This window comes from Ischnura elegans, chromosome 8, assembly GCF_921293095.1.
Source record: "Ischnura elegans chromosome 8, ioIscEleg1.1, whole genome shotgun sequence".
Taxonomy (NCBI): domain Eukaryota; kingdom Metazoa; phylum Arthropoda; class Insecta; order Odonata; family Coenagrionidae; genus Ischnura; species Ischnura elegans.
In genome coordinates this window covers 58,850,533-58,876,138 of record NC_060253.1, presented here as the reverse complement: position 1 = coordinate 58,876,138, position 25,606 = coordinate 58,850,533, and the positions used below count along the sequence as shown (strand labels likewise).

The 25,606-nt window shown below is 36.4% G+C and overlaps 2 protein-coding genes across 2 annotated transcripts in view; both read right to left on the bottom strand.

Moving 5' to 3' along the window:
- Positions 1-202: 202 nt before the first annotated feature.
- LOC124164419 (kelch-like protein diablo) overlaps positions 203-25,606 on the bottom strand; it is a 250,312-nt gene continuing 224,908 nt past the window's right edge. The window contains exons 3-9 of the mRNA XM_046541744.1: positions 22,705-22,870; positions 16,238-16,371; positions 13,921-14,080; positions 11,086-11,261; positions 8,153-8,305; positions 4,812-4,990; positions 203-619 (exon numbers count right to left, since the gene is read on the bottom strand). Coding sequence (XP_046397700.1) covers positions 436-619; positions 4,812-4,990; positions 8,153-8,305; positions 11,086-11,261; positions 13,921-14,080; positions 16,238-16,371; positions 22,705-22,870 — 1,152 coding nt within the window. The 3' untranslated portion in view covers positions 203-435. The remainder of the gene's footprint in view (positions 620-4,811; positions 4,991-8,152; positions 8,306-11,085; positions 11,262-13,920; positions 14,081-16,237; positions 16,372-22,704; positions 22,871-25,606) is intronic.
- LOC124163697 (probable small nuclear ribonucleoprotein E) lies at positions 16,481-17,395 on the bottom strand. Its single transcript, XM_046540763.1, has one exon. It carries the CDS (start codon positions 17,271-17,273, stop codon positions 16,974-16,976), a length of 300 nt encoding a protein of 99 aa, XP_046396719.1. The 5' UTR covers positions 17,274-17,395; the 3' UTR covers positions 16,481-16,973.

Here is a 25,606-nt window from a genome sequence, read left to right as displayed (position 1 = left end):
CCATATGAATAACCACTTAGGGTACCATAAAGTAAGGTATGGTAACAGGATGTCTGCTGTGTAGTAGCTAAAAAATTCCCCGAGATTTTCAGGGAAAAATAAACATTATTATTGATGAAATTCCCTCACTTTTAAGTTGCCAATTTAAGCTTAAGTTTGCTGAAGACAACCACACTTAACCAGGTTAATGACAGTGACAAAGTTAAGTTTAGTATGATATTTCATGGTGAATTGGTGATTACATATAATAATTAAACACTTGCCTTAAACACATCATCACAGCTGTAAATTGTCACAACCTGGGCATCCAGCTGTTCATAAAAATATTCATTTTCATGTAATGCCTAATTCTTTGGATTCTCATTGTCCCAGGGAAATTGTACAAATTTTGGTGCTACCTCAAGATTTTTTTACAAATCAATAACTAACACAAAATCACTTCCCAGAAGGAGTAAATACTTCATAATCCACTACAGCAAAATGGTAATCTCCCATGAGAATACTGCTGGAAGCGTGCTCTCCATCATATGAATGAGGCAGATTAGAATAGCTCTCCATGTTGGTGTTACAGTTCCCAGCTATGAATAAGTCTGCACCAGCTCCAAAAATTGGACCGCAGCTGAAAAAATGGGAATGTTTCATGATTAGGAAAGGTTACCAAGACTAATTTGTCTTTATCATAATAACTGCTATATATCTAGGTATATTAAACATTATATAATGTGTCCAGGGTTGCAGCCTATCCCCAACCTTGTTTAATCTATATATAGATGACGTCCTGAGAATATGGAAAGAGAATGATGTATCTCCAGGCATAGAATTGGGACCATCTCAATACTTAAATACAATGCTGTTTGCTGACGATCAGGTTATAATACAAGATAAAGAGGACAAACTCCAGATGGCAGTACACAGCCTGCACCAGTTGAGCAAACTATACAACCTGAGAATTTCAAAAACCAAAACAAAGACTATGGCATTTTTAGGAAGCAGTCCGATACGAACAAAAATTGTTATTAAGGATCAAGTCCTAGAGCAAGTGTCGCACTTCCAGGACTTAGGAAGCGATATAACGTATGACGAGGAAAAAAGATATTATAATTAAGGTCAACGCTTTCCAGAGAATATGTGGCACAATTAGAAGAACTCTAAAAAACAAAACAAGAAAAGAAACACAAATAAAATTTTACAAAGTGATGGCAGTCCCTACTGTACTCTATGGATCAGAATGTTGGGTGCCAAAAAAGAATGAATTAAGGCAGATAGAATCATCGGAAATGAAATTTTTAAGATAAGTAAAAGGCTGCTCAAGATTGGATAAAATAAGAAACACTCAAATAAGAGATGAACTGGGTGTCCAGGTAGTCACTGACAAACTACAAGACTACAAACATAGATGGAAGGAACATTTACTTCGAATGCCAAATGAAAGAATTCCAAAACAAGCAATCTAATATCAACCATTTGGCAAGAGAAGTATAGGAAGACTAATTTTTTAATGGCAATTGAACCTAAAAAGTTCAGAAGGAGACAAATCAGAACATTTAGTTTGCTAAGCACCCACATTGATTTGAAACTTAAAAAAAGTACCATACTTAAATTTCAACAATTGGATATAGAAAAAAAATGAGGAATTAATGTAACAGCTCAGTAAGTAAGACCAAACATATAGAAAAATACTGAAGGCAACATTATGGAATTGCTAGATACCGTATAAGCTTGTGTAAGAGGCGCACACGTGTAAGAGGCGCACCCCTATTTTGAGGATCGAAGCTATGAAGAAAAAAAATTTTGCGACATTTTTTTTTATCCTATCCTGCGGTGTTGCAGACTTATGTCTGGAATTTCGACAGTTATCGAAATGTCCTCTTTCAGTACTATTTGAAATAGGAAATTTTGATAACTGCGGCGGCATAAGAGGGAGTAGAAAGAGTTCCGATCCTCTCTTTGCATACGCCATCGCTCTACGTTGCTTGTCCTACTCATGAACAATTTTGTTTAAAAGCTCTCGCAGGAGTATTGCAATAGAATTGCAGCCGTGGAAAACTTTAAGGCAAAACACGACAGGCAAATGGCATGAGCTTTCCCAAGAGATTGAACAACAATCGGGGCAATCTCAGCGCCGTAGGATAATAACCACGTCGTAGATTTAAGGCCCCTTGCACACGCACCGATTTTGGACGGCCGGTAAAATATCGATCCACATTCCAATAGTGAACAATGGGAGAGCATTGGAGCTTGCACACGTACCGACCACACGCCGGCACCGGCAAAATGCCGGTTAGCTGCCGGCTATTGTCACTGTGGATCGCCGACGCCGGCTCAAAAACTAAGCAACGTATCGTTTGACCGGTAAAAATCCGGCGTGTGTGCAAGCATCGCTTCGCTGGTAAAATATCGGCCAATATTTTACCGGCCGTCCAAAATCGGTGTGTGTGCAAGGGGCGTAACGGAACTACACTCGGCTCTCCATCAGCTAATGCCTCTGCCGTTTTTTTCCTTTCCGAGACTCCACAGAAAAATATCAAGTTACAGGGGAACAATGGAAACGTGTTTCATCCCTACCCCATTCCACCAACTGACCTTTTTCGGTCTACCAGGTTCAATTCCCCGAGTTTCTGGAGGTCAAATGCTACGTGAGTCACCTTCTGAGCTCGAAGATATCTCGATATCTTTCAGCAATTGTATGACACGCACGAGGTTCTAAAAATAATTAGACCTAACGCGACGTATATCTTACAGCATTTAAGTTTTTTGAGCTCTAATTGATTGACACAAAGATTTATAGCTAAAATAAGGCTACTAATATTCAACATAGTCCAAACAGCACAATTTCGGAAGAAACAAGCGTAGCATAAGCGCATTCAAACAAGACGAGACGGACTGGAAACTCAGGCAACGCAAACTGCGTATATCACATTGCTGCGCCTTCGCCCCTTCGCTTTAAAGGCAACGACGTCACATGCAAGATCGGACGTGTTCTTCCCTTGCTCCTTCGCTCGTAGCTTTAAATACGGAGGGGAGGGAGCCCTCTTCCCCTCGACCTCTCCTTCAGCGCTCTTCACTTATAAGCATTTCCGATTTCTTCTATCCACCATAAAGTCCAACAATGAGCACACTCGTTCGAATTTTTTCAACCGCAGGTTTTGACACCAATATTACTATATGCAGTATAAATGCCGCGGGATGCCCACTCGTGGCAATAAATTTAGCGCGCGCTCCGGAGCGAATCACCCCGCGCGATCTTTTCAATGTTCACCTCTGGGGTACCGACGTGACGGCGCGATGCTTGCAAGAAATTCAAACAGGAGCATTTTAAAAATACGTCACTAAGGGAGAAACTCCCCTGCCTGCCGCTTGATTTTGACCCAGGGTTTCAGATGACCGACTCACGCTGAAAACCAAGGCCACTCAGTTCCCCTTGAACTTGCAACCGGTGAAGGGGAGGGGGGAAGATAAGAAGTTTGTGTAAGAGGCGCACCCCCATTTTCGGCTGCAATATCTGGGAAAAAAGGTGCGCCTCTTACACGCGCTTATACGGTAGTTTAACCTAAAGAACTGGCAGATGTGGTTCTATGGGGGAGCCAAAATAGGTAGAAACTTTCAGCAGATAAAATTAAAATTCTTTGGGTGTGCTGGTAGGTTTTGGGGTTTTCTAACCAGACCCCTTATTTGGTCCCTTTTCGTTGAAACCTAGATCCACAACAGTTTGCAAATGACATAGAAGTTTGAGTGCATGAGCACAAAAGAACACCTGCACACACATTGATACATTTTCAGCAGTTGATATTGATTATAAATGGACTTTCAACAAATTTATTGGCTTCCTGACTCATACATTCTAGTCCCACTTCACAACTTCTGTTATCAGGCCATCCAACATCTTACTCCCTCGGTATTGACAATCTTGATCAAGACAAGTTCAACAAATTGTTGCACCAAATTCACCATATCTTCTAACTAATAAAAAATTGGTAAGCTCAATTCTAATTCACTTAACGAAAAATATTCCCAAGCAACCATGAGTTTAGTTCACTTTTGCAATCATCAATGCCAGTGGTGACTTTTACTTAATATGATCACCAAATCTGAAGGTTCATTGAGTCAATGTTTTTCCTGTAATTATGTTGTTGGGAAAACAATAAAAACCAATAAATAAATGAATAAATTGATAATTACACAATTCCAACTGTGATTTCATATAACAATACCTTGATTAAATCCAAATGGTGATCACACACATGCATGGCTGATTGCCTGAACATCTACAGTTGAAAATGATCTCTCAACCTATTCATAATAATTCATTTAACAAAAATGTAGCCACCATTTGTAATACAATTACAATGACGATATAATTGGATTGCATAGTAAAATTATGTACATATACCCATCCAATGCTGATATTAAAAAAAATTAAATTACATAGTTTCATGAAAAAGGTTTGAGAGCTAACTCTAGTAATCAGAATTTGGCCTGTTCATTGAAGTTTGCCTTGCGTGATTTAATTTGATCAATTACTGAATGTCACATCTATGAGAAGGCGGGATTTCAAAATACATAACACCTAAGGCCCTGCAATATGGGGCAAGGAGTTCCCAAAGATAAGAAAGATTGCTAAAACTATCATTTACATTTGAAAAAAAAATGTGTAATTCAATGAACACTGTGCACATGAAAATAGAGAATTAAAATTTTTTTAAATGCCAAAAAACTTGAATGAATAAGTCATAGTAACATATCAAAACCTTAACTGAAGATCTTCACCGAAAATAACAATGTACATATTATTATGAAATAAATGCACTTACTCTGGGTGATAACATATGGCAAACATCTTCTTCACAATACTGTATTTGGTAGGAGGAATATCTAGCCCATTTACCAGGGTGAAAAGAAAGGCCTTTTCAGAAGAAACATAATGTCCTTTGGGAGTTGTTTTCCCCCATGGTACATCGCTAAAGCCACCACAAATCTCACCCCTGGCACCCTAAAAAGAAGAGAAAATTTTATAGAACAGAAGACATTGACAGAAGAAGTAATAACAAGTGAAGGCGAAGGGGGCAAAAAGTCTAACTTTACAATAGCAGGATGACAAATATCACCGTGAAATATCCAAACTTCTATGGCATAATTTTGCAATTTTCCCAACTATTTTATTAATGTACTTATGCAAATCCATTTTCTCCAAAACCAGCATGTATGTGGCCTTTTAGAACAGGGGTTATTCAGCAATTAACAATGCACAATCACAAACACCAATGTCCTGCATAAACACTACCAACCCAGGAAGGTGATGGTCTCTAAAATTCGACCTCCAGTTTTGCAGCAGAGGACTTTGGCACCACTGAAGCTGCTGACTGTAATTTATTTTCATATTATTTACTTAATTTCAAGTTTCTTTATTTCATCTTTCTAAATTATCATAATTTAAAGTTTAGTAACGTGTATTAACCAAATATATATCTTTAAGAGAAATAAAAATTCAATTACTTGCAGCACAGTAATAACTTTGAAGTAAAGTCACAGTATGAAAACGAATTTTCACAGTCATACAGCACTACCTGAATGACATCTAGGAAAAAATTGTTCAAATATCAACTACAAACACCGTAGAGGATAAAAAAAATCACTTGATTTTTACAGGAATATTTACAGACATTTTTTGTATTTTTTTCTGGCATTTCATGACTTTTCAGAAAATGGAATTGTATGACTAGCCCTGACTTATCAGGTTTTTCTGAAGAGTGGCTAACCTGAACAGTAACAAGAGGCAATAGGTGTAATGGAGTCTAATACATAGGATAAAAAATGGGTCACTTTACTGTTTTATCTCCATGAAAATCAAAATTATAAAAAATAATGAAAAAGGCCCATAGTCATTGCTTATGCCCAACGCATCAAATTAGCAGAATTTGAGTTTCTTAGTCTTCGTGATTAAAGGTTTAAAAATGAAAATTTAGAAACATTTTGCAATGTTCTCTTGCACCATTTCAAATCAAATAAGCACAAATTACGAATAAAATTATCCTGGGTTATTACTCATCCAAGAAAATTGGGGGCGACGAAATGTACCATAACTCCTCAAATCAAATTTACTCAAATACAGTAAACTCTCACTATTACGAAGTTCACCAGACCAAAAAAACCAGAGGTCCATAATAACCAACTTCGTAAGAGAGTTTCTTACAGGAATCATAGCAAAAAAAAATCTTGTCAAAATTCATTATCTCTTCAATCTACCGTACTTATAATAGTGCGGTTTCCTATTTTTTTATTATCTTAATAGAAAGATTATTACTCCTGGAGTATGTATTTCACAATTTTAGATTTTTATATGATGAAAACTATTTTTCGTGATTTAATGAAAAGTGAAAATTTTCAAGCGTGCGAAAATGCGACTACGTATGAATACTGGGAAAAGCCTGTGTGAAGTCATTCTGATTCTGGTTGCCGCTGTGTGAGGACACCTTGGTGCGAGGCTATGAGCGCTGCTAGGATGCTAGCTGCTAGCGCTTGGCTTAAATAAGGATTATTATTACCCTAACAAACTAAGGAAACTTTCCGACCATAGGCAATTTTAATAGGTGTTCAATAAGAGATGTTTCCCTGAGCTCTGTGCCTCATGCATGCATTGGTAACCTCAGATGATGTAAAACTCCTGACTACTTGTATAGCAACCCAGTGACATCACATGGAGTGGCATTGCATGGGTGCCAATCTGGCCTTTTTCAAATGAGGTTAAAATTAACATTCGTCTCTACTGGGATTTCTAAAACCAAATAATTTGTATATTACGAATACACTGATGGTGGGTAACGAATCGGAATCAATGCCTTTCATTTCCTTTGATGAAGAAAACTACCCTAATGCACTGGGGAATAGCTTCAGAGTCATGTGCATCATATAAATTATGAACAAATATAGTAACTCCTCAATATATAACAAGATGAGTTCCAAGATCTTGTTCGTAAATTGATAAACCTATGTAAGGCATCGAAATGTGTGGTTATCCTCAGAATGCAACCTTATCATGCAAAGTTATCCTCAGAATCCTGCAGAATGCAACACTAAATGACAACTTTGCCTTAAGTCACATTTGTGACAAACAGAGCTGAAAAAAATTTGATGTCCCCGGGAAGGAAGAATGGGCAAAACGCTGAACAATTCCTGACTTCACAACGGATTAATCGATACATTTTTCAGACTGAGCCCAAATGCAAGTTCCCCAATACCACACCCCTTCGCATCGGCCAACTCCATAGGCACCAAATTCGAAATTTTGGGCACACTTGAATTTTTTGAATGTTCATCATATGAGGACTTTTATGGCCAATTTACGATCGGTAATGAGTGGGTCACCAAGATTTTACAGGAATGAAGCTTATTATATGGTGTTGCATGGATACTGAAGTATCTCCTACTGAAGAAAGAACCATAATTGATACTCTAGCGCACAGTGTATGAGGAGAACTTAAACATTGCGTAATGATTGTGGCGTAGAATAGTGTATATCCACCGTAGCTTCTCCGTGGAACTTCATAATAAAGTTCATAGTGCCGGTACCAGGACTGAGGTTTGTAATTTCATAATAATTAAAATTTTGTACTAACATTTCTTTTACTATAAATTGGATTAGCCTTTTCGTAAGGACCAATGATTTGCTTCGTAAAAATGAGAACTTCGTAATAACATTGTTTGTATTAATGAGTCTACTGTAATAGACACAATTGTCCTGGTAATTACTCACAAAGAAATTCACAAGGGATCCACCTATCATTGCTTCACCATCAAATTTCTCACAAATTGGAAACACAATTGAATAGTATTCAGGACGAAAAATCAATAGCAAGAAAATATTTTTACTTTTTTCGATCGCTCCATATGGGATCATGCTCCATTGTCAGGGACAATCATTAAACTACAGCTTGCATAAACAAAAATGACTATTGATATTGGGTACTTGTGATGTACCTCATAAATAAAATGGAGGTTTTGCTAATCAGAGGTTCTTTTACATGGTTTTTCCCTTACATAAATTCTTGCATCCTGGAGAGCAGTTCATAAATTGGAGTCACTGCATAATGTTCATAATAGAGAGGTTGGAGTATATTTATAAGTTCTTGAATGGAGTAAAAAAATGGTCCCTTACCACACATATAACATAAGTAGGAGATATTCCATCACAGTGCCTGTGAAAGGCTTCTGCTGAATAACCCTGGGTAGATGCTCTGTAAACCAATCTCCATCCTTGCTTTGGAACTCCAAACCAATTGTTGAGAATTCTCTGGTATGATGCCTTTTCCTGAAATTGTTAGAGATTAGAAATCAAAATAAGCCAAATAATTAGAACATTGTTACATATATCATACTTCATGGATTATGTGCATTAAAAATTAATAGAATCTATAACTTTACGGATTAGTCCTCCATTAAATAGCAATTAAAATATACCCAAGATACCTAATTTTCATGCCCCTGAATATAGCTAGCATTTACATATGTATTTACAAACCATACTTAAAAACAAAAAAATACATGAGCATATCATTGGATCACAAATTATTTCTTTGTGCTTGACAGAGATAATTTCATAAAATTATCTTTACAAAATATGCCAACACAGAATGTGCAGCAGCAGTGCCAATTAGGTAAAAACTTTAGACAAGAATTCAAAACTAGGGTAACATGATTTCCTCCTGGTATCCCATGGCCTACAGGCAACAAATATAAGCAGACTTCATAGACACAAGCCCATGAAAATAGAGACCAAATCATACTCATAACCAAGACTCATAGTATGGATGAAAAACACGGCAAATTAGACCATATCTGCAATACTACGCAAAGTGAAGCTCTTTATTTTAAAACATCTCGTTTTGTATTAGAGTTTAGAGTATGACAGCAATTTGAATGAAAAAAGGTATGTATGTAGTTGCAAATTTGAACAATTTTATTCATTCTAGCTTCTTTTAGCTTCAAATTCCAGTTGGCAGATGGTTTTTATTTTGTTGATGGATCTGCTAAGTTTCTGCTTCTTTGTTTTTTATCCTCCACTCCTTCCAACAGTTTTTATTAAATAGTTGGCCCCAGATTGGCTAATAATTCCATAATTCAGTTACATTTTGTGCTTTCAATGCTTTGGTCAAGCACTGCATTGAGTGGCAGTAGTGAATTTCTTACTCTATCTAACATCTGGCATGATTCCTCTCTAGCTTCTATTTCTGCTTGAGCCTATGATTGCAAACTATTTTCTACTTTACTCTGATTCGCTCCCTCATCCTAGATATAATAACTGCAATGCACTTTTCCTGAAATGTGTTGAGGTCAATCTACATGGTATGTAGTATTTTCACCACCTTGTGAATAGCTGACTTACAGCGGCTCATTGTATGCTCACCTGGTTGGAGGCTGAACAAAGCTCTGACGATATCCTTGTATTGAGTGTAGAACTGGTAAAAATGTGATTAATGTTAGCAAAAATGTGCCAAAAATGTCAGGAGCCAAAAGGACTTAATATCAACAGCAGGGTAAGCAAGATCTTCGACCCTCTTTAACTGCACTCTACTGATCTCCTCCCCTTAGTCAACACCATCAACTAACAGGTTTTTTTGTTCTTCAAACAATCTTTTTATTGAATTGCCTCCACGCAAGATTTGCTGACGTTTGACCCATCTGATCCCAAAGCAAGGATACATATAATGACCAATTTACTCAGAAGAATCAATTGTGTCATCAAAACTCTCCAGTGGAACAGATGGAAACAGCAGCATCACCTAGTTGCAGAATACATATTTAAACTGCAGAGCTGTTCCAGATGCATCTTTGGCCAAAAAATAGAATTGCCCCAATATATTGAACGATCAGGACAAAAACTTGACACTTGAACACAATCTTTGAAGATAGACCACAAGCAAAAATATTGGCTTTCTATATTCTCCGTGCCCAGCGAGGTGCCCTGGTTATGCACCCTTTCAAAAATATTTATGGGTTAACAATTAGGGAGTATTAAAATTTACATACCATATTCTTTAGCATATGCCAATTTATACCACACATTTCTACTAGGTGTGTGCCTTTCCACTGCCTCATCCCCAAGGGTCAGTAGTTATAAAGACTGAAATATTTAGCAGGCTAAAATATAGGCGGTGTTTTTTAACCAATAAGCTGGGATGTTTTTAACCTTTTGCGTGCCATGGACATAATATTACATTTTATTGGCGTGAAGCCATAATATTTTTCCCATGGAACTTTTCCAGTTCACTGCTTAGTGGCTCTGGTATTTTAAAAATCAACTGCTCGATGGAAAAAGAGCTCACTTTATGTCTTGAAGAGGAAAAATCCTCTGTAGCTACTGGCACCCTTATCTTAGCCCACTTAGTGTGAAAATTCTTTTGCGGAAAGAACTAAGTGACTCCTTTTGTCATTCAGGATTTTGAATGCTTTGCTTGGAACAATGCTTTATAATGATTTCCTTGGTTCAAAGAGTTCAAATTGAGCGTAATAAAAACTATAATGCATTCATGGCTGTACATCATTTGTTGTAACTTTTTTATTTTTCAAAAACAGTAGGTTTTCATTGTTAACTTATATATTCAAAAGTTAGCAATAAATTTTATTCAACTCATTGATAAACAAGAGCAAAGTTCATTTTATTGGAATACACATCGTTATAAATATAGTTTTGATGCTAATTTGTTAAAAAATGCACGAATTTAGTCAAAATGGCGGGTATGACTTTTCAGTATGGCTTTTAAATTAGTGACTGGCACTCAAAGTGTTTACAACCCTCTCCAATTTTTCCCATTTGATTATCAAAATCTCTCTTTCATTTACCTCATTTGGTGGTATTTGTTACAACAGTTGACCATTTGAGAAGATCCTCTACTTCTCATGTAATGGAAGCCATGGTGAATTTAATGTGTTTTGATTTGTTTTGTGTGATTTTAAGGTCTTATGACTGGTGACTTTTCATGTTGACTGAGTTATTCTTGTCCAATAATTAATATAATTTTTCATGTTGCAACCAATATTGCTTGCAACACAAAAAATCATAATCTGGGATTAATTCCATAAGTTACTAACCTGAACCAAGATTTGAGACCCAGGGAAAAGCTTTATAGATGCTCGTGGCTGCAGTCTTTTGTCCTCTGATCTTTCTCGAAATTTGTTTGGTAGAGCTGCATACCTGTACCTTTCGAGTGAAAGTTCCATTGGTACAGCACCTGTTGGCTCCACTTCTTCGGCAAATACTTGACTATCTAGATTATATTAAAAAATCAAAGGAAAACCATTCACATAATCATCCTTACCTAAAATTATCGTGATCTGATGCGTATCTTAATTTATTTATGAGAAAGAAAAAATAATATATACGTAAACCATCTTCAAGAATTTCAGTAATACATACACATTTATCATGAAATCAATTAATGCTATTGACTCGATTATATGAAGAAGCATTAGGATAAAAGAAAACAAACTATTTCCATCAATGTAGTGAATTACATCTTGTATGGTGTTGGGCACGATATGGTGGAAGTTCTTAATATTAGTAAAATAAGACATTGTTATATTTCCACTGAGTTTTATTATGGCACTACGCATTTCGTCGTTTCAAACAACATTAACTTGATACCCTTGATAATGTTGTATGTAACGACGAAATGCATAGTGTCATAATAAAACTCAGTGGAAAAATTGCAATGTCTTATTTTACTAATATGAATTTAATTTACGTAGCAAACAATTGGGGACCAAATTGCAAAGGACAATGACAAAGTAGAAGCCTTCTACAAAATAAAGCACCAAATACGCGTGGTAATGTGAAGGAAAACCAAAATAGGAGTCACATAGATACATAATAGCTGTGTTAATAATGAAAAACACTTTGTTACTTCCACAAAATTCACAATTTCTATTTTATTACCGGTTTCGGCTATTACACCATTTTCAAAATGGTGAATAGCCGAATTTTGAAAATGGTGTAATAGCCGAAACCGGTAATAAAATAGAAATTGTGAATTTTGTGGAAGTAACAAAGTGTTTTTCATTATTAATATGGAGCCCTTTCACCACGTAAATGCTTCAAGTTTCGATTTAACATAATAGCTGGCTAATCCATTCAAATATTCATCCTATTAGTTTTGACCTTTGTTTCCATACTTTTTCTGAACCTTTTGTCCCTGTTCATTTGAAATGCTCATTGCTTTTAGGACGGGAAAGAAAGATTGATAAAACAGGGGTGTTGGTAAGAAGAGTAGAGTTACAGGGCCTAAGGTTGAGGAACTGATAATCCTACAAATACTGAACAGAACGAGTCTTATTAATGCTCTAGTGTGTATCCAGCAACAATGAGGATAAAGTTCTCAATATGGTGATTGTACATGTACAGTCACAGTATAACGAGGAAAATGATAAAAACCATGATTAACTCTTATATTTCTTCATTTACTTGAAATTACAAACTATAGGGTACATGGTCAAATTTATGAGGTACCACCATCACTTTGAAGTCTATTTTCATAGAAGGTTGGAGTGAAGGGATTTTAAAAGACGGATGGTTGGCAACCGGCTAACTGTTGGGTGGGGGTAAAACTAATGGGAGGAAATGACGTAAAAAACGTAAAATAATATTCCAACCAGAAAGTATACAAGCATTTGGAACTACTGCACAAATTTCAAACTTGTTAAATTCTTCATATGACTCAGCATGAAGTTACAGTCCAATGAAATTTTTGCTCTAAATGAGATAAAAAGACATAAGTGATAAAATGTACATTTCTCAATTTATAGAAGATTAAGTTCAACAGATTCAGGCTTCAATTGGTGGAAGTTAGACATATTTAAGTAAATGAAAGATCGTAGCACTTTTCCACAAGAATTTTTAATGCGTACAACGCGTTTCGGCTCACTGAGCCATCATCTGGTACAAGATTCTGGTCTTGTACCAGATGATGGCTCAGTGAGCCGAAACGCGTTGTACGCATTAAAAATTCTTGTGGAAAAGTGCTACGATCTTTCATTTACTTAAATATAGAAGATTATTTAAAAAAACATTTTCATCAACGATCTTTCCACCTAGTTAACAGCACAACTGATGCTATTCTACAAAATTTACTTAAAAGAAGTTCAAAATAACTGATTTAATGCATAGGTAGATACAAAATTATAAGCTTGTGCTAAGCAAACAATGATAGTGTGGTGCTTGAGACTATTTCCACACATAAAAGAGCTCATGTTTCCAGGTCACCGCCAAAGCCCTCTTCATCAATACAGTTTCACAAAGAAAATTTACTCAATGAAAGGGCAATGCTTTATCACTATTCAGTGAAGCCTATCCTATCAAAAAGGGTGTTTGGGCGAGGGCTATGAATGAGTCCTCCAAAGACGAGGTGGTGTGTTGTAGTAAAATTAAGGCTGCTAATATGGCTTTTGAGGGGGGTGCCCTCAGTCCGGGCTGAAACAGTTCATTTTTTTTGTCCCTTGATTGGACTAATGAAATAATTTGTCAAAACAAAAAAGAACACATTCTATAACATTGTGAGGATTGTGGCTGTTGTATTGAAAGAAGACACACCCACATTACAATATAATTCAAAGCATTTGTTTTATTGATACTGAACCCTGGGCCTAAATCCCCAAATAAATTATCAGTTGTTTCCAGGAATTTTAACTGTATTTCCAAACAGCTGAAAAAGGAGCTCTCAATCTTAATTTTTTTATTTTAATGTAGAATAATAATCCTTTGCACAAAGAATATGAATACCTGAAGAAAGTCATCATATTCAAATGATAAACTAAAAACAAAGAAATTGGCAGCTTTGATGCTCAGTAACCTTTATGTATTCATATAGTGAATGCACAAATTCTATAAAAATTAAATGAAACTGAAATAGAATTGAGATTAGTTGAGCTTACCTATAAGTAACAACCTCACATGATTTATCACCCCAGCCAAGTGCTGACATACTCGGGCACGTTCTTCTTCTGCCCAATGTGGTGTTGGCTGTGTGACACCTGCCTGGTACTTGGCCCAATTGAGTACTGCTCTCCATACATCTTCTTCATCCAAAGAGAGCTATTGCAAAAATATTTTCCATGTTTAATGTAATGGCCTCGACAACCCCCCTTGTAATAATACCGGCACATTCTCTTTAACACAACTTAAATTCCCTCAGTAGCTGTTCATCATTACTTATCAAATCATAGATTATGAGGTCCTATTCATATCTATACAACAACAGTGGAGATCTATTGATTTTAAAAGTAGGTCTCCACCCTTGAATTCATCACTCTAAAACTTTTTATTACAATACAGTACTGATCGGGAATCTTTTCATATCTACAGTCTGCATTCTCAAATGATGTATGCACACAGATATGCATTCACCCAATATATTTTTAGCCCCTTGCACTGAAATGATGAGCCCAGCACATCATGAACTTCCAATGCCAATTTGAGCAATGATGAGTATAGCATGTCATCAGATTTTCACAATTTTAGCACTATTTAGGGGAACAATGCAAATATTTTGAAATTTTTAACAATATTAAAATATCCATGATGGATATAATATAAATATTTCATGAAATATGATGCATTGGAAGTAATAAAATGAATTTATATGAGTAGAGATAGCTGTGTTCACGATGTATTTAACTAAATGCCATATGAAATAATAATAACTTTTCATTTCACTGTTATACGTTAATTACAAACAACAAATATCATTTCATTACCTACCATTCCGTTTAAAAAGAAGCACAGAAAAAATAAGAGTATAGGAGCACGACATGCAGAAAATAAATGGAAGTGGAAGACATTAATAGATGAGCTAGTTCCAATATTTTGTTTAAGTCCGTTCATAATTGTTTCAATTTCACTTGTAAATTTTCAAAACCTATTTTATAATGACGTTTGATAGGGCACTACAAAAATAACTCGTCAATTTCTTTTGCATATGATTGATAGCAACAAATCAGTCTATTTTAAGTACATAATTCAAATAATGCTCATGAATGACATTAAAATTGAGTTTTGTACAGATTCTTTTGTCTTTGGTTTCCATTCCAGCTATAACATAAACCAAGACCAAAACTGAGAACCAAAATATTCATTATGTTTTTGTTTCAATTATATTTGGCTGAAACTGTTGAACTTATATACATTTAGTAATACACACATACTCGACTAGGGTAACTGACCCCTGCTTTTCAAAATTTATACAGAGACCAGGTACAAGAGAGCAGACAGAAAGGGCAGAAATAAAAAAGTAAATGAAAAATATAATCGAAAATACCAGAGAGGTAAGATTACAGGATTTTGTCAAATTGAAATATGGAAGGGATTCCAGCATATATTTATGTGTTGTTGAGATAATCAGAGAAATTCCATTGGCAAAGAGCAGATATTTCAAGTAGAAAGGAGCTGGTTAAGTAATGTAGATTCTGTTGAAGTCAATGGAGGAGCAACATACATAACAGGAATGACGATTTTATAGAGGCAAAGTAAGAGGACGAAGTATTAAGAGGCCACAAAAAGGTGGTTGGATGAAGGTTCATCCAAACTTGATGACCAGCATTAAAAGAACCCAGTCTAATCTGGGAGTATAGAGTAGAATAAGGCCTGGGTTTCAACAAGTTTGGGCCAACTAAACCATGGAATTCTAAAGTTACCACAGCTGCACGAGCTGAAGATTTCTTTCAAGGAACTTAGAAATCACTATATTTTATTTCATAATTTCACTTGTTCTAGGTGGGACCATGATGTAACTAGCAGTATAAGCCAAGAGTCAATGCTGATAATTTATCTAGCGAAAAGAAATAGTCTTCAATAAGAGGATAAAACATGCAGGGCTAGACATGAACCAAACAGGTAACAAAATCCACTCCCATGGTGGATTCAAAACCAAAGTAAAATTCCAATGTTACTCACAACTCATGCTTCATAACATCTGCTTAGTTCACGTAATTCTAACATTTTTACTGTTAACCTATGCCAACACGATTAATTACTCCTGAGAATTTAATGAATCTAAATAGTTATGGAGCATCACTCGAAAGGCAAAACAAACGCAGTCAAATACTCGAAAAATGATATGGGATGTTAAAAATTTCGTAAAGAAACACCGTTTACATTATAAGTGACAAGACTCAGACCTATTAACTCAATGGCCATAAAGACCATTTCAAGTGTGTGTTAAGATTCCACACTTATAATAAGATTAGTACTTACATGGTCGGAAGATATCAACTTCACGAGGGCGTCTTTGGGTAGATTCAAAAAGGAGTTTGTCTTGACACACTCGAGAGCATTTTCTCCTATGTACGAAATGCACCTATCGACGAATGACTTCGCACCTTTCCCTCCTGAAATGGAAATTTATACAATATTCCGAGCATCACGCATTGAAAACTTATTTCAATCAGAATACGAATACACCAAATATATTCAATTGGTTTGAATAAAACACGCCTATCTGTTTCATCTGTGTATTTTAAAACTTGAATAAAATGAAATACATCTGTGTTAAATGCAAGGATTACACACACCATAACTGAGTGGTGAACAAGAAGTAGATGGACACATGCTTCCTTTGTGTCTAGTCTGATCACTTAAATCACAGTGGGAAAACGTACAAAAATAAACACATACTACAAATGTGAATTCCACAGAAATCATTATATTCCACTGACAAAAAATACGTTGAGTCTCAATATCAGCATCATCAATGAGAAGAAAATTAACAAAATCAACCACCTTTGGTCAAAGGTGGTTTAATACATTTCAATGAAACTCTTCCTTCGGAGTACAAAGGTACTTCCATCATCGCCATCTCTTTGAGAGGCTTCATTTCCACTAAGAACTTAAATCGAGCTCCTTTCACAGAGTTAAGTTCACCAAAATATGGTTATCCAGGTATCTTAAGTTCACTTAAGTTGTGAGTTCAAGGAAAGTCACAAACGATCATTCACATGGCTAACGTTGGTGGATTAGCAGGGTTGACATTCTGAATGAGAGTAATATTGTCTCCTTTCAACATAATCCTCCCCAACGATTTCCGCTGCTTCGTCTTCAGATGATATTCCTCACCATCATCCAAGACAAGATTCATATACTCGTCAAACCCCACTATGTGACCTTCAATTCTAAGATTCACGTTCTCATAAAGCCAAACTTGTACACGAGACCGGTTTTGAAGGTAACGGAAAATAAGGTTGATGGGTTGCACCATCACCTTTTGAACTTTTTGTGGGCCCTTGTAAGACATATTGGATAGTTTTGATCACAACAATATCAACTAAATTCACTGAAATTCACTTTTCACAACTGCTTCAAACTAAACACACCGTCAAATCTGAAATGGCGGCGTCGAATAGATGTTTTCGATGCGAAAAGCACGACTCGAACGCCATCTGTCGTTTGAAACACCCGCGAACTTTGAATTCATGCAATAGGGCTATGTTGCGTGTGAGAGTGTTTCATAATCTTCATTTAGTGAATAACCGAAGTGGTATCTTATAATTTACGATAAAAAATACATTAAGCACTATGAAAATTTGAAAAATAAAGCATAAATACTCTGACCGTCAGAAAATCACTCCCAAAACTCAATACAGATGAAGTAGGTGATTTCAGCATGTTTAATATTAGTTTGGTTAGTAGAATAAAAATTTTAGGCTCAAAGTAATAATTTTTTTTTCATAAAAAGTATCTATTCCCATGTTTTTACAATTTACTGAGGAAACACTTTAATGCATTTCATTATTTTTTAAATCCCTAACTTGCCATATTCCCACAATTGCAGGTCAGGAAATTTAAACTATCTTGCATAACATTTCTCTTTGCATGTAAGCGGAACTATATGGTTAAGAAAAAATTGCATAAAATAAACTCAATTAATCTAAAATGCTATGGATAATATATATCCAAGCTAAGTCAGTCTGATTAACATAAAAACCAATAACACTCTTGTATCAAAAGGGTGAACAATTGTTCCTTTTTTTATTATTTTCATTTTGCTATGATCATATTCATCGTGCATCAGCATATTTGTATATTTACTACCGAAACATATGTAAATATATTGTCAATGCTTGGGAAAGTACCCATTAAATAATAGGAATTGATGGAATTCACATTGACAGTAAAAATCTTGCAAGTTGTACCTCTAAGGAGATGAATCTTTTAGATTAAATTAGCAAATTACTTCTAATGCAGCATATTTTGGAATGTGCCAAAAAGTGTTGACTTTCGTGTTGATGAGAGTATTTGATGTAGCATATCCTCATTGCTGGCTGGAATCTAGTATGAATTAACCCTTTCCCGCCGGACTTTGGGTGGAGCTGATGGGCATTTTCATATGCAGAACACCTGACATCGGGTATAGCTGTCGTGGATTTTTCAATGCAGACGACTGGACGTCAGCTCTGGCTGAGGTGAGGGAAGGGAAGTGACCGCTGAGGTAGCAATTGTCCGATGAATTCAGGCCCGGCCTGAGACCCAGCTTAGCGAGTCCTTGGGGCCACTCCCAGGCAATAAAGCCCAACCCTCCCATTCATTTATGACCATCCTCACCGCAGGAATCCTCTGCATAGTAGTTTCGTTTTCAATAGTTTTTTCAGTGATATGTTTTATTGCATACTGCTATGTTTTTATACTTTGAAATGAATTCTTCGTTTTGTTCTGTGCCCAAGCAATTTTTAAACGGAATTTTAGCGTTAAAAATAACGGACTTCTGAACTTATAGTCTTATTACCTTATATTTACTAACTATGTTGTTATTAACGCTAGAAACCCGTTTAAAATTCCACAATGCTTACAAAAATGTTGGTAATTCTTTTAGAAGAGTAAATAATTTAAAATCAACTTCAATGTTTGGTTGAAAAAAACACTGGTAACGCAATAAGTTGAGCTGTCCGATTGAGCTGGGCCCCAAATCTGAAAATACCCTGGCAACTCACCCCCAAAAAAGAGCTCCGTACAGAGAGGTTTAAAATATTCTTATGCTGCTTGTAGCACAAAAACATTTTTCTATTGTAGGCACCAGCAGGAAAGGGTTAAGAAAAATTTGCACCATCACCAATCTGAAATATATTTAACACTTCCATGGTATTCTAAAGCTTTCTTTGGTCTCAGCTTTTATTCACATTTTATATTTTTTCAACCTAAAAATTATAAAATAATGGAGTGCAACTTTTGCTATGGACACCTCTCACATATTTGACATAACATCAACGAGTCGTGGTAAAGAGTTCTCGGGATCGCCACCGGGTCAGGAACTCCATATCTGCTAACGTTTCGATGACCGAGTCGGACATCGAAACGTTGGCAGATATGGAGTTCCTGACCAGGTGGCGATCCCGAGAACTCTTTACCAAGTCCATTCGCCTAAGCACGAAATCTTTCTTCATCAACGAGTCTTTTGTATGCATAATATCAGTTTATGTAAAACTTTCTTAAATTAGGATTTCCAGTAAAAACTTAAATTTCACAGAGTCATGGGGAATATGAATAATGCAATTTGAAACAAGGTGTTGCAATTTGTAAATTAATAGCAGGAAATGCAAGGAAAACAATTTTCAGCAAATTTAAAACAGCTCTTTGTCTTCCTACACACACAAAGAGCAGCATGTGAAACTAGGATTTTTGACGACATTAACAACGCCAATGGATAAAAGGGTTTTTTGTCAGCAGCATTAATTATTTATTAACGTCAATGTTGATAAATACATGTTAACCAAATACAACCCAGCTTCACTTCGAATCCCCATATACATAGTACATAGTTTTTTCTGTTTTTCCAATTTTGTGAAATTTACCTCTATTGTAGCGTTCAGATCATTGCACCTTATGGCTGAAAGGCAGCACTGCTTGGAGGGAGACAAGGGGAGGATTGTTGGTACTGGTAGGGTAATGGGACCCCAGGGATTTGGTGCCCTTACCCAAGGAGTAGCCTCCCTGAGTGCAAGAGAGTCAGACCTGCCAGCCCACATGCGAAGGAATTATTTGAATCCTTGGCCATCAGCTAATTCGCATATTTTCCGAGTTCGACAAGCTTGTATTAATGTCCTAAATAAACGGATACGTTTTCATGCGTAGTTATTTCGCTTGACATGAGCCCCAATAACCCTCAAAGACCCTAAATCTATATTGGAGGAAGGCTCACGCTTGCTGGGTGGCCCAGGGCCCTCCCTTTGATCAGGCTGTGATGTTATGTCATTATTACAACTCATCTTGGATGTTACAAATAGGATATTTACGTAACGTTGTCAAAGAATCCATTCTGTAATAACAATGTGTTTTGCATCTATTAACCTTATTTAGATATTTAATGGATGGCATCTGCTGCTTTAGATAGGACAGTGAAAATGGACAAGTCAACAAAGGGAAAAATGAATAATGCAAAGGGGGAAAATATTAGGTGCATTTTAGTTATATTCTCAGAAATATTTACTCTATTACTGCAGCAGCCACTAGCTTTTAGTAGCACTATCCATGGGAAAAAGCAAAGGAAACCTCTGCTGTAAAACCCTGTTAATGTTCTGCTTGGTTGTCCTCCCTTATTGGATGGAAAAAAATATTTTTCCATTTTATAGTTGTGTTAAGTTTCTCTCGAGCTTTTTTCCGAGACTCAAATGGAAAAGACATCCGAGGAGTTCATTTTTTATCAGTTAAATTTTCATTGTTAGTCCAAAAGTTTTCCATTACCATCCCAGTTTCGGCATTAGGCTGGTAGACAATGGCTTTAGGGTTGATTTGTTAATACATCAAGGGTTAGTAAAGTGGACTTCTATCATGAAGACACAGAGCTTAGCTGGAGGCCCTCTCAAAGGCATAGGAAACTTCAAGCTCTTTTTGATGGTCAGGAAGGAGCCTAACATCTGGTTTAGGCCTCTGACTCAATCCTTTCAGCAGTTAGGATTGAAAGAGTGCTAAAAATCTCATACAGGACAGCAATAAAATCAACTCAAAGGAACCCTGCTCCTCTTAAGTGATGAATGATCAAACAGAAAAATATGCTTCCTTGATCATAAACGTGAAATTTCACAAAATGGAACGATGACGCTGCCCCATTTGTCACGGAATAAGGTATTTCTTCAAATGATCCTGGTATCGCTGGGGTGTGCGCATTGATTCCAACTTGTAAATGATGGACCATGAGGAAAACAGGGTAGAAATAAAGACTAAAGGAGATGATGGAATCAGGGAAAGTAAGAACAGGCTGGCAGTGGCATTATACATCAATGTATTGAATCAAATTGAAAAGTTGAACATTTCTAAGCAGCAGCCGATATGCATCAGATATCTGAATAAGGTTGATATATCCAAAGCATGTTGTAATTGCATGATGGATATTTTTAAAACATTACATAGATATCCTATTTCTATCATCCATGACGAGTTGTAAAAATAAAGTTGCATAGATATTCAAGTTGTAATACATGTGATATTTAAAAAAAATATTCCATGAAGTATCCATCAGTAGTAAATGCTCTGTATAGAATCGAAGAGCACAACTGTTTTGTTTGTGTGTCTGGGGATTACCAAAAATAAGTTCACCCATTATCTACCCGTTAGATTTTGTGAAGATATCATAAGAGATGCTGTAATGTGAATCTCCATGTCCACTATTGGGTATCGCTGCAATGTTGTTATGTGGGTCCTCTGATGGACATCCATGCAATGTTAATTGGATTAACATGGACATTGCACAGATGTCATATCTTAACACTGACAATGTTGTCTGGATGTTGATGGGATATTGTATGCTACTTGGGTTTTCTGCATTTTAAAGGCAACAGTAGGGTATAGTATATCAGACTCATTGATGCACCATGAGCTTCTGAAAAGGAATATGTAACAAAAAGAAATGAGCAAACCCAAAATAAGGGAATTTTTTATGCCTAGTGAGTTTTTTGAACAAGCATAAGGAAAAACAAATACATGTCTTGGTTGTTTGTTATTGATGTATACATTGCAATGAACAATCATGAGAGGTGGTAATACAGAATCGTGCAAAACTGAGATGACCATAATTATTCCTAAATCAACATCTGGTCCTAGCATCTATTAGGATACCTCTTTCCCTACTAAATCAGTGGAGGTCCAGGGGGTCCAGAACCCCTCCAAAATATGAAAACACAATCATTTTCCTTCATAAAAGAAAACAAAATATTGAAAATCATGAATTTAAAAAATATTTCTTTAATAAATGAAGTTTTTCGATTATTAAAAGTGTTAAAATTATTTTAACACATTCAGCATGGAGCACGTCAATTGACGTACTCTGCCGGTCAGGCAGGGAGCCCTTTCTCTGCCTCCGTGCATGACTTCTGAGTCATCCGATCGTGTGTATGGCCTTCAGCAAGCTTCCCTCTTTCGATCTGTGTGCGACGTTTGTATATAGCAGTATTTGAACGGAAGTTATGGCACGGAAACCTCCCTCTATTTTTCTTTCTTATTTTAAAGGCCATATTTGAAACTTTAATGAAAATCGGGCCCACATTGAATGTGTTAAAAAGCATTACTTTGTACCCTGTTTTTCAAACATTTCCCTCCATGGTTTTAGAAACCCCCCCGAACTAATGTCCTGGCTATGCCACTGTACTACATATTTTGTACCCAATTGAATTAGGAGAACAAAACTTCATAACTAGCTGAGGTTGATTGATATCTTCAACAAAAAGGTGCTACTTTACCTGGTGCTCTTTCCTGAGTCTCCATTGCTGCTGCGAGAAATGTGCAAGCATTGAGGGGAGAGAGAGTAGAAGTCACATGATCTTCACATGCTAACCGAAGCTCCTCTACTCCAAGGTCCTGGGCCAGGGACAACATCTCAAATACTGCTTTATCTTGTAGCATTATCTGTAAGATGGTTGTTCATTAACACACACTTGCCATGAGAAGAGTTCACAAGGGTCTATGAATATAACACAAAAATTTTCAAGATTAATAAAATAATTATCCGATGAAACATGACACATTTATTTTAGAAATCATACAAAAATTCACGTGAAGTCATGAACCAATGCAAGCCCTGATAGGCTATCTGGCGAAAAACCATGTACTATGCATAAATGAGCGTGAACGTAAGGATACATTAAAATGTACCCTTGTATATGAAAGTTTCACCTCTGTATTTGTGCGGCCAATTTCTAATACCCAGCAAAACTATTCAAGTCATATTCATTTTATGAATAGAAATTTTTGCCAAATCAATCAACATCTTCTCATCTAATTTTTGCCTTGAAGGTTCGAATTTAAAAAAAGGATTACCGTATTCCTCCTAATATAGTCCTCCTCTGAATATAGTCCCAACCCAGTCATAATAGGGTGGTTTCCTATTATTTTTTTATTGCCTAAATCGAAAGGTTATTACTCCTGGAGTACATATTTCATTCTTTTAGATTTTTAAATGACGATATCTATTTTTCATGATTAAATGAAAATTTTCAAGCGTGCAAAAACTAAGGCTAAGTGTTAATGCTGAAAAGCCCCTGTGTGAGGCCACCTGGATGCAAGGCTAAGAATGCCGCTACTATGCAGGCTGCTTGCTAGCCTGGTAGCTAGCAGGTAGCTTAAATAACGATTATTTATACCCTATCAAACGAAGGGAACTTTCCGACCGTGGGCAATTTTTATAGGTGATTATTAAAAGATGTTTCCCTGAGTTCTGTGCCTCATGCATGCATTGGTAATCTCAGACAATGTAAAACTCCTGACTACTCATGCAGCATCTAGGTTCCTGTGACTTCACGTGGAGTGGCATCGCATGGGCGCCAATCTGGCCTTTTTCAAATGAGGGTAAAATTGACCATTAACTTTCGTCTAAACTGGGATTTCTAAAACAAAATATTTTGTATATTATGAATATTGCAATCAATGCCTTTTGTTTTCTTTGATGAAGGAAACTACCCTATTCTTCTAAGGCAATGTCCTTGGAGGTACCAAACAGTAAGGTTAAAGTACAGAGGGATATTTGCCTCCTAGTTTGGTACCGTCCTAGTGGAGTACCTCTTTGCAGAGACATACAATGTAGTCTGAAGGTGCAAGCTATCCCATCCCAACAGAGTATAAGCCTAACTGATACATAGTGAACCTGATGGAGCCCAATAGGGTGAAAAACCTGACTAGCTAGCTTGACGTAGCTTGACACCCTGCAGGCCCTATTTTATGTAGCCTGACTCAAATGCAAATGACCCCATTGGTCACAACCAACCGTAAGATAGGTGAGTGTGGACTCAGTTTTGAATTGTGGTTCTACTTATAGAGCTGGATTAAGGCTGTTGGAGACCTGTACATGCAATTCTGACCCACAAGAAAGGGAGGGAGGAAGGATTCATAGGGGGAGAAAAGGGAAAACATTCTCAGGACCCTTCCAAGGTCTCAGGAGCCCTGAGGCAGTTACTTTCGTGGCCTAATTGCTAATTACTCATATCAGAAGGACTATGTGGATATTATAGCATTTAAATTTTTATAATACAGGTTTTAGGAAAGCAGGGTATGCTACACAAAATAGTGATTTTAAAGCAATGAAGCAAGCAATATTTTACAAAAAATAATTTGTGAAGTGTTGCGGCAAGTTGAAGCAATAACATATAATCATTGCCATTCATAGAATTCGAGGAAAAGAAAATTAGAATGGACAACGGGTGTTTGATAAAGATGATGAAGAAAGTTTGACGAATGTATAAGGAAGACGAAAGTGTTTCTTAGGAAAATTTGGGGGTTGCTTTGATTTACTCTCCTTCTTTTTTTCTGAAGCTGAAAAAGGACATACCCAGGATCAAAACTAGGGGGGGGGGGGGGGGGGGGTGGTTGTTATCATTCAATCATGATTGTTAAAGTTGTAACATTTAAGTATGGAAAAGTTGAATGAAAGCAACATTTTAAGAAAATTATAACAATGCTTTATTAGCTTATAAAATTATTTGCTTGAAAAAGAAATATTTCAATTTAAGTTACATGTCTTAAATTAATATCAATTTCCGTGGGCTTAAAGAACATTTGTTGAAAACTTTAGTCTCAATCCAGTCCGGATTTTGCTCAAAGACTTTTGTGTTTTTATTTTAGGGGGCAGCTGCCCCCTCCTGCCCATTGCAGTGGCGGACACAGAAAAAACTCAAGGGGGGGGGGGCGCAACATATCTTGAGTTGTCTTTACTTTTATCGTAATAAAAGATGATCAAGTCACAGGCAAAGTATATGAAAATTTTATTTAAAGTGATTATAAACATGTGAAAGACAATGCCATCTTATGATATAAAAAAGTTATAATTGTGGTTTTGCAATGTTCGGCAATACAGGCGAACCCGCAAGGGGGGGGGGCGCCCCCTGCGCCCCCCATCTGTATCCGCCACTAGCCCATCGCTGGGTACGCCCATGATAATGAACCTGAAGATAGCTAATATAATTTTAAGATGCAAAATTGCAAAATATGGCAATTAATTGTTATCATTTGCTATTTTGTTTACAATACAGGTGCTATCTAATTTTGTAAAATAAGTTCTACGTTCAAAATTAAAGAATATCATCGAATCCCCTACAAATTTCATCCCATAGATATTTTTTAACCACCAACGAACCGTTTGAATTCCATCGA